General features: G+C 46.5%; 1 protein-coding gene across 1 annotated transcript; it reads left to right on the forward strand.

The window, feature by feature from the left end:
- The first annotated feature begins 551 nt into the window (after window positions 1-551).
- LOC124743707 (poly [ADP-ribose] polymerase tankyrase-1-like) lies at window positions 552-6606 on the forward strand. Its single transcript, XM_047248881.1, has 5 exons — window positions 552-566; window positions 859-1004; window positions 3043-3162; window positions 4839-5060; window positions 6105-6606. Exons 1-5 carry the CDS (start codon window positions 552-554, stop codon window positions 6604-6606), a joined length of 1005 nt encoding a protein of 334 aa, XP_047104837.1.
- The last annotated feature ends 6633 nt before the right edge of the window (window positions 6607-13239 follow it).

Genomic DNA, 13239 nt, shown 5'->3' on the forward strand with positions numbered 1-13239 from the left:
CTAGGACTAGCAACATTGTGACTATTCAGCATGCCATTTGAAACTGATCAGAGCAGAATGCAGCAAGACGCAATAGAATAGAGGAGTGTCCTAAGTTTCAAGTGCGAAAGTAGGTGCAAAATAAATGCTGTAACTTAAATATATGCACTGACTTTAGAAAACACATTGCTCCCCCTATACGGAGACTCACGGATTTCGTGGCTCGGTTACATATCGTGCTGAGCTTTAGACACGTACAGCGTGTGGATCTACTTGTCATCGAACCACCGGTCTCCTACTGTTACAATCCAGTTTCGTTATTCTATTAGTGAAGCGAGGGTTGCATCGTTCTGTCCACCAGAACCGTCTGTGATAACGTCTCGGTGTTGCACCGCCCAGAACCCTACCAGGCTGCCTTAATGATTTGGTTTTTTTCCCCCCTAGTTCACTAGATTATAACGACGGTTTATTTTCGTGCATTGACACGTTTCTCGGATATATAGCGATTGTCAGCTGCCTTTCATGGAAACACAGCCTGACTGTGTGCCACTCCCACCTGCATAGCTCCATAAATGAGAGAACTTCAGGTACATTAACTTCTTACACGGGAAACAGCCTCTTGACGCTCTGTACAGTATCACTGTGGGCAACTGGCAAAACAGCACCACGGAATAACAATACTGACTGCAGAGGAGTGAAATTCAGCTTACACACTAATAGTGAAAGCTACCCACAGCTACTACTGGACTTTACACTACTATTACTGTCGAGGGTAAAACTAATGAGAGTAATTAGGGGCTCCACCGCAAACTGTGTCGTCGCAGTGGCAGGGCGTGGCCAGGGTTTAACGCGGCGTGAGCGGCCACTTGCATTTTGTAGGCTGGTGGGCGCAGCTGTGAGTGCGGCGGCGTCAGGCCGTGCCCTGCCTGCCCCTCACTGGTGCTGCATCCAAGTTTCAATGACAAAGTGTTCAGGTTTGGAGTTGAGAATATTTGGGGCTTCAGTGAAACAAGGCAGCAAATCCAGTGAGCAACTGCAAACACTGTATTCCCCATTAACTGACACCACAGTTCTGAGCCAATGTGGTACACTGCTGCTGGCCGCTGTTGTTTGACGTTCCAGTAAGTCTCTGGAGTTGGCTCCCTGCCCCACTGGGAGAAAGTGATGGTGCAACCAAGCCCTGACACCTTCACGGATCGGATTGCTCGCTGGACAGCATATACGCCGAGAGCCGATTTCTGTCGTTCTTGTGGCTGCAGTATCCCTACCTCTTAAGAATAATGATGTACAGGTCCTTTGCACACGAACGCATGTCCGAAGCAAGAGACACAGTGACAACAACAGCTGTTAAGAAGATACAATCAACAACACAGGCAAGGAATCATCGTCTTCATCCTCCAGCAGCTGACAATGACTTTCAATCACAGTATCCTCCCCTGCACGGTGATTGACGTGTTGTTGTGTACACAGTTCCGCGTAGTCAGCGTGTACACAACTTTCCCACTAGAGCGCGCCCCGCTAAGCACAACAGCGCAGGCGCAGCGCTCGTCCGTCTCCGCACTACGAGATGGCACTGCCATTGAGACGGACCAAATTCTGTTTCTGCCGATCCGCGTGTTAATGTGTAACGCAGCCAATGAGATTGCTGCTAACGTAGAACCTCTTCTCCTCGCGGATCACACTCGCGCAGTGATACCTGAACGCGCGAGGTATTATAACCTCCGATTAGTCAGTCTGTATTAGTCTGCATCAGTCTCTACTCAAGCTTCAGTCTGCGCCTAATAATCGACTGTGATAACGCCGCTGCACTCGGTCGTAAAGTGAAGGCAGTCGGCCACTGTGTTCTCTGTGCTGACAGACAATACCTGAAATTTGGTATTTTTGTCGTACTCACATCACTCTGGATGTCGTAATTTTCGAATCCGTAAGAATTTGCAAAATGGAATGTCCCATGCCTTCAGCTTAAGGATGTTGATGAAATGTAGTTACATCAATATCTTCTCCAAAAAATATTGATGTATATCGGACATCATTTTCTGTCGGTATATCAATATGTCGATATCAAAACGGCAATATCGACTGTGATATTTTTATTTTATATTATATTTTCGATAAATATTTGAAGCTGTCTTATTTTCAAATTGTAGTGGGACATGATTCTTACCTTCAAGTGTGTAATAATCTTACTACTTTCTGAGTTTTCATCACGTCCAATCTTGCCCTTTGAGTGTGTGAATCAAGTATTTGTGGCAGAGAACAAAAACACCGATTGCACCGTGGCGTGGGAGGGAGGGGGGGATTGAATGGAGTGACAAGATTTACGACGTCAACAAACAAAACACCAATTTCCTAAAAAAATAATTTTCAGCGGAACTAGTGTGCTATTTCTGCACATCGAAATTCTTGAAAAACAGTTGCTGAAAATGAAGAACAAAAATGTAAATGACAAGCCGTGGGCGCAGACGTGTGAGGGGAAATGCTGACGTAATCGGCGGGCAGCGCTGCCAGCGGAAAAAGCACGCTTTAACTTGGCCGCAGAATTTTGACGCTGCAGCTGGTAGGTGCCTGGCCTTTGCAGAAATGGAAAAGCAGGGAAGCGGGCATGAAGTGTTCCGGACAAACCCGCTGTGGTGACGAAACACCACGATGGACCCATCACATGCCTTTTTCTGTTTCAGTTTTCAGTTAAATTTTTGTGGTTTTGATTGGTGAGAACCAATACTATAACAAAGGATACTACTGTACCCTGCCACTGCAGAATAATACTGCAGAAAAAAAAGATGAACGACAGAAAAGAAACGTAAATAAAACTTTAGTTGCGAAGGAAATGCGCCACATTCAACAACAAAACACAGTGCTCATACAAGCGTCTGCCAACAGCAAAGTATGTCGAAGGCTTTAGGAAGACTGTGCAGTGCTCGATAACAACAAATTGCTTCCGATGGGCGTGACGTGACGACTGTTTGAATTGGATTCGTTTGAAGAGTTGCGGGCTGCCTCTCGCGCATGCGCAGTTGAGTGGCGTGGCGTGTGAGCAGTCCCTGCTCCCTGTTGTGGTTACAGAAGTGTGGCTGGGAGCCGCCGTCTGCCGTCGCCGCCCTTGGGAAATGCGGTGGACCCGGGGCTGGTGCAGAGAGCAGCCCGAGCTGTGGTGGGCGGGTGGGTCGCCTCCACGTGGCCTGTGTATACGTTCAGCGGTTTTACTGTCTCCTCCTCGTTTATTGCGCTCACGTTAAATTAAAGGAAAACGGAGTTTTGTGACCAGGAACTGTCAGATGAATTAAAATACGTTCGCTAAAGTATGTTACTAGTTTCAGATTCTATTTCCACCTTCCTGACAGGCAAGAAGTAATCGCTTTGCAGAAGAGTCAAGTTATTTTTCAAGGTTCGCTAAAGAGATTAAGCTTTTAATAATCTTTTCCGCTCAGGCAGTCAATTTATTTGAAACAAAGTGTTTAATTTCACACTATTGCCTAGTTTCAACTGTTCGCTGCGCATCAAGTGCACTTATGGCATTATGGCATAATAAAGAACCAAACATGATGTAATGCAGTACTGGTGCTGCAAGGAATTTACATCGGAATCTCGACTTGGGAATGCGCGCTTTAAGGCGAATTGTGCATTTTAGCGTGGTGCACGATATCCGGATGTTCTTGAAGTAATCCTGTGATGTCTTGTTCCTTTCGTGACATAATGTAAGATCTTTCAGAGCTTCACACGTACGAACATGAGGGCCTCCTGCGTCATCCCGTAGCTGCGCAAGCGCGGTGACTCCTTCCACCTGGCGCTCTCTGTCAGCTGCTGACACGAACCTCATATTTCTAGCAGGTCGCGGGAAAATACTGAGAATGGTGGTTTCAAAAACGTACAGCGTAAAGTTCCTTTTACGCAAGATGAACTATGTGCGAGAATGTACGATGAATTTATTGAATCAAAGAGCGTTTGACTCTCATTTAAAAATCAACTCTTCGGTGACGAGCTATTTAGAGGAATTTAGAGTCTAGAAGATGAGACATTTGGGTCGTTACTAAAAGTTTTACAATCACGTTAGTGTGACGCGTATTAAAGTGTAAAACGCGCACAGATCATCAATATTGTATGTGCAGCCTTAGCTTCTCTTGCAGCTTATTAATCTTTGAGACCAATATTGTATGTGAACGCTGTGTATATTAATTTAAACCATGAGCTTTTCTTATTTGTGTGTTGGCGCTACTTAAGAGTGATGTTGCTATTGGCTGACTACATCGCGTGTAGTGTGCTGTCATCACCTGGCGAGATCACGTGACATGAGCTATGGCTGGCTTACAAAAGCTCTTCGAAATCTCGATTTCAATGCATCGGAAAGTAACATGCGGTGTTTGAGGGAATCCGAATGTATACCCCCATAATAGGAACATATGCACGACATCAAAGGTCTTGCAAAAGGTTTTTTTTTTCCGCTGAATTTAGTTTCCTAAAGTGCCGGGAATTCTACGTCGGTACAACAATCAAAGAAGTGATGAGTTTTACAGTGGGGAGGAAGAGTATATTGTCGCTTAACACGGAAAAAGTGTATTTTGGCCCGGGAGAAAGTCTATTTTTAACCGAGAAGCCGAGGAAAAATGCGTGAATTTTTTTTCCTTGCCCATGTACACGCCCTGTTAGGTTGTTGATGTACAGAACATGTAATAACAAGTCGATAGTTCTACGACTCTACAACCAGCAGTATATTTATAATGTGCAGCTATTTTTATACGCAGGAGTGTCGCGATATTTTGTCCTCCGACACACATTTTTTTCAAGATGTCGAGAGTCGGTATCAACATTTTAGTAAATATCGATCTATTGGATGCCACATTATTAAAAATATTCTGGTGTAGCGCCGACTACCTTCCCGCAGCCGAAGTGTGTCGATTGCGGCCGTGCGGCCATCAGAGAAGACGGCGGCAGGCCTTGCAGGCGAGCCAGCCGAGTACAGGGGGCAGCCCGGCCGACGCTCGGCCCTCCCTGCAGCTCGCGTGCGCCACGCAGCAGCCGCCTGCGTCTGCAGACACGGCTGTCGCACGGCTCAGCCTAACATTGGACCTGGTCTCTGCTCGAAGGCACGCGGTTGCTTCCTGACGGTGAAACACCTGGTCTCAGGTCGAAATTACAAACTACTCGCAATTGTACGTAGACGGAATACACTTTACTTAAATACTTTGAGCACATACTGAAGTGTGTCGGACAGTCGCTGACAGGCGGTAGGGGGCGTCGCTTGTGAGGGTCGCCTGCCCTGGCCGCCCTCTGCCCTGGACGCGGTACAGTGTGTCCGTCAAGTCGTGCGCCCTCTCCGCTCCGCAGTGCTGTCCCGGCGACCCAGTCTGGCCACACAGCCTGGCGCCGCTCACTCCCAGCTCAGCGACTGCCCTGTGCAGAAAAACGCGAAATTACGGAGTAAATTGCACTAACACGGGAAAAGGAATCAAATGTCAGCGTTCCCGTATCTCTTAGAAGTTTAAAAGCGGATGCCTGTTCGTGTGAATGCGTGTTCGTGTACAACTTCATCCACAATTGGCGCATACATTCCGTCCGATACGGTTTTTAAACAACACATACTGGAGCTGTACTGGACAATTTAAGCCTTTCCTTCGATGTGGTCTGGCCTGTGTTGCGATCTACGTTTTGTTAACAGACGAGGAAGTTGTATTTCTGTACTTGGATATCTGATTAGTTACCTATGTTTTCTTCCCGATTGTCGGGAGGGATTGCTCCACACACAAGTAACCGTTAGAGGTGTGTTTCTCTGAAGCTCAAAGATCGGTTACCAGCAGGATGCTGAGGTGACAGGAGGTGACTCCTCGGAGTGAATTAGGAGAAAAAGTTAAAACAGCTGGTAATGAGATGCAGTGCACAAATTTTTTAACGGGAAGCGGCTGCAGATTTCGATAGTGGGATACTGGTATGTGTCTGTCATACGCTGGTTGATCTGTATCGTAGAGGGAAGATTTCTACATTTGTAACTCATGGCTAGGCAGAAGTGTATTGAGGACTGCTGGAAGTTTCACGTCTGTGATGGTTTCTTTCATTCGGTGTGTGTGTGTGTGTGTGTGTGTGTGTCTGTGTGTCTGTGTAGTAGAGTGAGAGAGTGTCGATGTTCTGTGCAGGAGCCTCTCTCAACAGGAGAGAGGGAGGAGGCTGATAGAGGCGGCCAAGCAGGGCGCGGTGGAGCAGCTGCGCGAGTTACTGGCGGCGGGGGCGGACGTGGGGGCGAGGGAGGAGGGGTGGTTGGGGAACAGCTGTACCGCCCTGCACCTGGCAGCACGCGGGGGTCACGTGGCGGCGGCCAGCTGCCTCGTCGGCGCCGGCGCGGAGGTCGACGCCAGGGACAGCCGGTATCAGAGCACGCCCCTGCACTTGGCTGCATTCAGTGGCCACGCTGGTGTGGTGCGGCTGCTGGTCGGCGCCTCTGCTGACCCCAACGCCAGGGATCGGTGGGGGCGGACGCCGCTGCACTGGGCGGCAGAGACGGGCCGGGCAGAAGCGGCGGCTGAGCTCCTCCTGGCGGGGGCGGACAGGGGGGCCCGGGATGAGGATGGCAGGACCCCCCTGGACCTCGCCAGGCAGGAGGGAAAGCAGGAGCTGGTGGATATGCTGACACAACGCTGACATACGGCATTCAGGAAGCACAAGCAGTTACACCATATGCGTTGGTCTTTCAAATAAAGAATACAAAAAATCAATCCTTTGTTCATTTGTTTGTACATACCATTTTGTGCTGCGTATGACAACTCCGGTAACACCGGGACAACGACGAGAGATACCTGTAAACTAACGTGAGGAGCCCTTCAGTCTGTAAAATACTTCACAATCAGTTTTTGCAAAAGCTGAGTAACAACTGATAAACACTGCACTATTACTAAGCACCACCTGTCTCTCTCAAGATAACGTCAGCACTCAATCTCTTTGAAGACACGAATGGCGCAATATTGTTGGTTGTCTACCACATCACGCAGCTGCACTAACGTTCGTTGTTCGGACCAGACCACTGCATTACCCCATTACTGGAAACTATATGCTGCTAGCGTGCCTCGTGCTATGTTACACCAGCATAAACTGCACCATACTCAGATTACTGGCACACAAGTCGTTCACTCAGAATGTGTCTTCAGTTGCGATCTCACGCCGAGTTCACTTATGTATCTGCAGTAGGCAAATACTTGCCGCCTTTAATTCCAGCCTCACATTGGTAGCAAGAGTTACACCACATACCAGGCAACACTGCACACGGAATGAGTCACACATCAGGCAGATTCGTAGAGGTGACACTATGACGAAAAGTAAAACAAATAAAATTCTCTACTTTGGCCCACTAATCGAGCAAGTGCTTCCAGCTGCTAGTGAGATTCTAATGAGCGACTTGCTGTTACGTTAATTCAAATGTAGATCTGACTCTCGATGTAAATTACACACTTTCCCATACTGTCGCCATCTGTACATGAGCGTGTCGTTATTTCCTAACTTTCGTCACCTGAGTCTACGACGTTTAATAAAAATGATGGAACGAGCAGCGGGGATTTCAAAAACGAAACGCACTACGACAACTAACTTTTAAAACACGGTTCCTCTGACAGCAGTGCTGCACTGAAGCGAATACCTGGTGGTTACACAGAGGGAAGAGATACATGTCCAGTGTGCACAGAAGAGGTTCTTATATAAAGTGTCAAGCGATGTGAAAGACTCATAAAATGTTGACGTCGAAAGGGAACTGGCCGGATTGAGCGTGTGAGGTTCCTTTCCCTATCGACAGCAACTTATTTTTCCAGATTTCAGGTTTCAGTGTGACGCTGCAGCTAAGGGAACAGTGCAGAATAGAGCAGCAGTGGCGGCGGGGAGCGGGAAGGCGTTCTCCGCGCATGCGCCGGCAGCGGATTCGCCGCGCGGCGTGACGGTGAGTGGCTGGGGTGAGGGCTCGCGAGCCAGCCGTGGGGCCGCGACAGAGACTCGCGCCCGCCAGCCTCCAGTACTCGGCTGCGAGACGGACCTGCAACTTCCCCTCAGTCAGCATCGGCCGCCAGGGCCCACCTGTGGCGCAGCAGGCGGTCACGTGTGTAACTGCTACACGGCGAAACAAACAACTTAGACCCACACATTCACACCAGGCTATGATCGGAAACATAAAACACACTAAATTTTCTGAATCTCGCCGTTCGAAAGAGAAACACCACACCATGGCTTCACAATAGTCGGGAAACCGACAGCCACGAAGCATCGCCGTTCACAAACCGGCGAATCACCCGGTGCCGCACAAGCTTCAGATTCTGACTGCACAGACTGAACAGAACATCCGTAAGCAAACACCATCACACAAAGCAGCTACACACAATAAAACATATACCAGAGGAAAATAGTGGCAAGTCCCATATGATCCAGAAATTAAACCAACAAATTAGTAGGGACAAAAGAAACAGGCCCACACACACACAGAGAGACAGAGAGAGAGACCGATAGTGTAAACAAAATTCAAATTCGTCGCCAAATACTCTCGAGAAGAGTTGAACGCTAACGGCTTTAGCAAACACAACGTGTGTTTGTGTGTGCAGTCCCCTCAGAACGCAAAAGAATGATGTCGCAAAAAAATTGAGCAATAACATGTATACGCTAAATGTTTTGACGCCAAAATTACGTCGCTGAATAATCAAGAGGTGTGCAGTGCAGGACACCATACAGATAGTCCTGCTAAACTGCGTAATGTAAAAATCACGGTAAGAAGAAAAAAAAACTTTCTTTAGGCCTGTCTTTGTTAGATCAATTAAAACATAAAATATGTTCACTTTCTACAGCTTACAATAATCAGATGTCCACTGGGGATGGCACAGAGGTGCCTAAACATGTTTGGGTAAGAAGAAAAATTAGTGTTTCACCATAAAAGGGGAACCTGTTTTCAATGATATATCTATATATTCGCCATTTACTGTAAGAGTTATTTTCACAACTGCAATGTCGCCTTTGGGCTCTGAACAAGATTTCATCTCAGCACATGTCAGACTTCAAACTCCTCCGACACACACACACACACACACACGTCCCGATTTTTGTAACTTCATGTGGTGAACCGTTTCATCTATTTAAATGCTAACTGTTTTACTGCATTTTTTAATAAATGTACTGTGATGGCGTCTTGGAATTTACTACAAATGGTTTAGCTACTCTCACCACCAAATTGGACACACAGATCGCCTGCTTGCATCTAAATAGCTATCCGTTCTGCTGCAAGAACTGCCCAAGTGGCCATATCAGCGAGAGACGTACGGAGAACAAGCAGGAGGGATTGCGGTGCGTCGGCTCACTAACATCGTACAGGAAATAGTTAAGTGTAGCAGTCTCGGGTGGGAAGTTACGGGGTCATTATTGCTTTCTTCGCAGTCGTGGCTACATTCAGAAACATGTACGGAGATTTCATACCAAATGGGGGTCATGCGCGTAAAAAAGCGTTCGGAAGAAAAGTAAGGAGTAAATATTTGTACAAAGAACGGGTGTTCAAAAATTACAGATTGTATACGACTCAGGACAACCGGAAATCTGGGAAGAACCCGTGAATTTTTTCATTGTTTTAGTTTTCAGATAATTTTTTGTAATTTTGGCTGGTAGGAACTGATTCTCTGGCAAATTGTATCCCGCTACTGGAGAATAACACTGCAGCAATGAACGGGAGGGAAAAAAATAAATCTTTAGTTGCAGAGAAATGCGCCATTTACAACAAGAAAACAGCTAAAAATATGTCAAAGGCCTTGGGGCGAAGACGATGTGATACTTTGTAACAATAAACTCCTTTCTGTGAGCGTGACGTCACAGCTGCTTACGTCAGGTTCATCTGGGCAGTCGCCAGCGGGCTGTTGCGCATGCGCAGTTGACTCGCCCGCTGCTGGGACTGCTCCGGCCGTTAGTTGCGTCGCGCGCCATGGCTGCCGCATTCGCGCATGCGCAGAGTTATCTGAGTTGCAGCGAAGGGATGGAGGGGGGGTAGTGTCCACGTGACCCGTGTTTGCGTTCAGTGATATAATTCGCTGCTTCCTCTTCATATACAGCTCCCACGTCTAATGAACACAAAACGTATTTCTGTGGCCGGGAGCTATGAAGCGAATTAAAATACATTAACATATTTATTGAAGGCAAATATATATTATTAGTTTCACTTTTCTGGATTTTATTTCAAAGTTTTTGGCAGTCAAGCATTAACTGCTTTGCAGAACTATGAAGTTATTGTTGTCAGTTTGCTACACAAATCTGGCGTTACTATTCTCGCTGAGGAAGTCAATTTATTTGAAACGAAGTGTTTCATTTCACAGCTGTTCGTTGAATGTAAAGTGCACGTTTTCATGTTCTGCCATGTATGGCATTATGTCATAATGAAGAGAAAAAAAACATGAGATGCTACAGTACTGCTACTGAAAGAAAACTTACGTCCCAAAAACCACACCGAAAAGCTTAATGTTAGGTGGGATCTACTTAATTGTGAATCTGGACAGTGTGCACTTCAGACCGAAGTATTCACGTTAGTATAGTTTACGAAATTCCGATGCACTCGGAGTATCCTCTGACGTCCTGTTTCTTTTATGGCGTAATGTAACACCTCTTTGTGCTTTATACACACAAACATGCGGCCTTCTTACGTCACTGCAGCTGCACACGCGCAGTAATGCCTGTTTTCTGGCGCTCTCTGCCTACTGCTAAGCCGAAGGTATTTGAGACCGTCTCGGGATAGTTTTGTGAATGGTGGTTTGAAAAGTGTTACTTTCAAAGTAAATATGCTTCTACGCAGGATGAATTACGTTGCGTGTGAGGAAGTGGGATGAATGTCTTAAAAAAACAGAGCGTTCGACTCTCGTTTCGAGCCCTGAAGACCAGACATTTACGTCAGTATTTTAAATTTACTGGCATATTTGTGCGACGTACCTCAAAGTACAACACACGCCATAAACATCGATATTGTATGTGAAAGCTTGGCTTTTCTTGTTGCTACACTACATATTTTAATGTAAACCCCTAACTTTTCCTATTTGTGTGTTCGCGCTACGTAGGTGATTGCTATTGGCTTAATACAGCGCATGTCCTATGCTCTCAATGTCTGCTGTCATCGGCTGGCCAAGTCACGTGCCATGACACCGCAATCTCGATTTCAAAGCTCCGGAAACTAGGGTGCCGTGTTTGGTGCAATTCAAATTTATAGTTTCGTAATACGAAAATATGCAGCGTAGGACTATATGCTGCTGGAAATGAAAGGCCGTTCAAAAACTTCTCTCCCCGTTCCATTTTTTCCAGGAAGTTCCACGCCAGTGTATAAACCGTAAACCATTCAAAGGATTGATAAGTTTTACAGCTCCGAGGGAAAATTTACTGGAAACCTACCGTCACTTGGCACGGAAAAAGTGTATTTTCACCCGGGGAAAAGCATATTTTTACACCCTGAATTACCAGTAAAAGAATCAACCAAAAAAGAGGTGAGAATCCTGGAGGCCAAAGAAAATGCGTGACCTTTAAGAAGCAGCAAATACACTTTCCCACAACGTAAGTAAGACGTCGGGTAAGAATTATTCTTTGTATCAGGAACCTGACTTCGGTGCGCTCTGCCCCTAAAATCTCGGGTAAATTACTCTAAAAGCTGACTGATATTGTCGTGTTGGTTCCACTAGCGATGGGAACTACAGGAATTACCGAGAATAAGTACCATTCATTTCGTTTACCACTATTATTCATGTGCAACAGGTGTATTTACCGGTTTCCGCTACTTGCAGAAGACTCCAAAGGTTGGAAGGCTTCGCCGTAAAACACGTAACGTGGTAATTGATGTACTCGAAGTCCCCACTCTGCGACTCGTATTTGTTACATTAGAGGGTGCTGTGGCGTGGCTGGAGGATGCGACATCTTTCATTTAGATAACTCTGCTCAGATGACGGCAGACGAACCCGTTAAATACTTCGGAGCACACTGCGAATATCGTAAAGAATAAACGTAGGTGACTGGACGATTAGTCGGAAAACAGACTGCGCGCTGCTAAACAGAAAGGTGGCAGCTGAAGGGCGTGTTGCGCGATGCCACGGAAGTAGCAGCAGGCAGGAGGTAACATTCTTTCTGAGAGTGTGGCTCATGTCCAGTGTGAGAGGGGCCGTGCAGATCCTGATCTACATCTACATGATTACTCTGCAATTCACACTTAGGTGGCTGGCGGAGGGTTGATCGAACCACCTTTAAGCTACTCCCCTACCGTTCCGCTCTCGAACAGTCGCGGGAGAAACAAACACTTACATCTCCCCGTGAGAGCTCTGACTTGCACTAATTCATTATGAAGATCATTTCTACCTGTGTAGGTGGGCGCCAAAAAAATATTATCGTACTCTGAGGAGAAAGCTGGCGATTGAAATTGCATGGGAAGGTCCTGCCGTAGCAAGAAACGGCTTCGCTTTGACGGCTGCCATGTTAATTGCTGTATCATATCCGTAGCGCTGTCTCACCCATTTCGCGGTAATACGAGACGACCTGCCCTCTTTGAACTTTTTCGATCTCTTCCGTGAATCCTGTCTGAGGCGGGTCCCACACTGCGCAGCAGTACTCGAGAAGGGGGCGTACAAGTGTAGTGTAGGCGGTCTCTTTAGTATACCTGTCACGTCCTCTACTTCTTCTGTCAGTAAATCGTAGTCTCTAGCTTGCTTTCTGCACAACATTATCCATGTCATCGTTGCAGTTTAAGGTATAAACAACTTAAACTCTAAGTATTTAGCTGAATTTATATCCCTCAGATTTTTGTGATTTATCGTCTTAGTGGTTTCTTTGTCGTGCTCATGTGGACGACTTCACACTTTCCATGATTTGTAGTCAATTACCACTCCTTGCACCATTCTGATATCTTGTCTAAATCATTTTGCAATTCGTTTTGGTCATCTGATGACATTGCATGACGGTAAGTGGCTGCACCAGCTAGACACTGTCTAAGAGCACTGCTCAGATTGTCTCGTAAGTGGTGTACGGAGACCAGCAACAGCAGAGGGCCTCCTAACTCTTACTTTGGGCAACGCCAGGCGTTACTTATGTTTTACTCGATGACTTTCCGTCAGTTACTAAGAACTGTGACTTTTCCAACGTGAAATCACGAATCCAGTCACACAACTCCACAGGTGCGCAATTTAACCAGAAGGGACGGTGTCAAAAGCGATATGGAAACCTAAAAACTACGTAATCAAATTGACGTCCCTTGTCAATAGCAGTCATTAGTTCGTGGTAATAAAGAGCTAGTTCTGTTTCACA

This window comes from Schistocerca piceifrons, unplaced genomic scaffold (assembly GCF_021461385.2).
Source record: "Schistocerca piceifrons isolate TAMUIC-IGC-003096 unplaced genomic scaffold, iqSchPice1.1 HiC_scaffold_2512, whole genome shotgun sequence".
Classification (NCBI taxonomy): domain Eukaryota; kingdom Metazoa; phylum Arthropoda; class Insecta; order Orthoptera; family Acrididae; genus Schistocerca; species Schistocerca piceifrons.

Coding starts and splice junctions, on each gene's coding strand:
- LOC124743707 (XM_047248881.1), top strand. Junction 1,005..3,042: donor GAAACAAGGCAGCAAATCCA/GTGAGCAACTGC, acceptor TTGTGGTTACAG/AAGTGTGGCTGGGAGCCGCC. Junction 5,061..6,104: donor GACCTGGTCTCTGCTCGAAG/GCACGCGGTTGC, acceptor TGTTCTGTGCAG/GAGCCTCTCTCAACAGGAGA.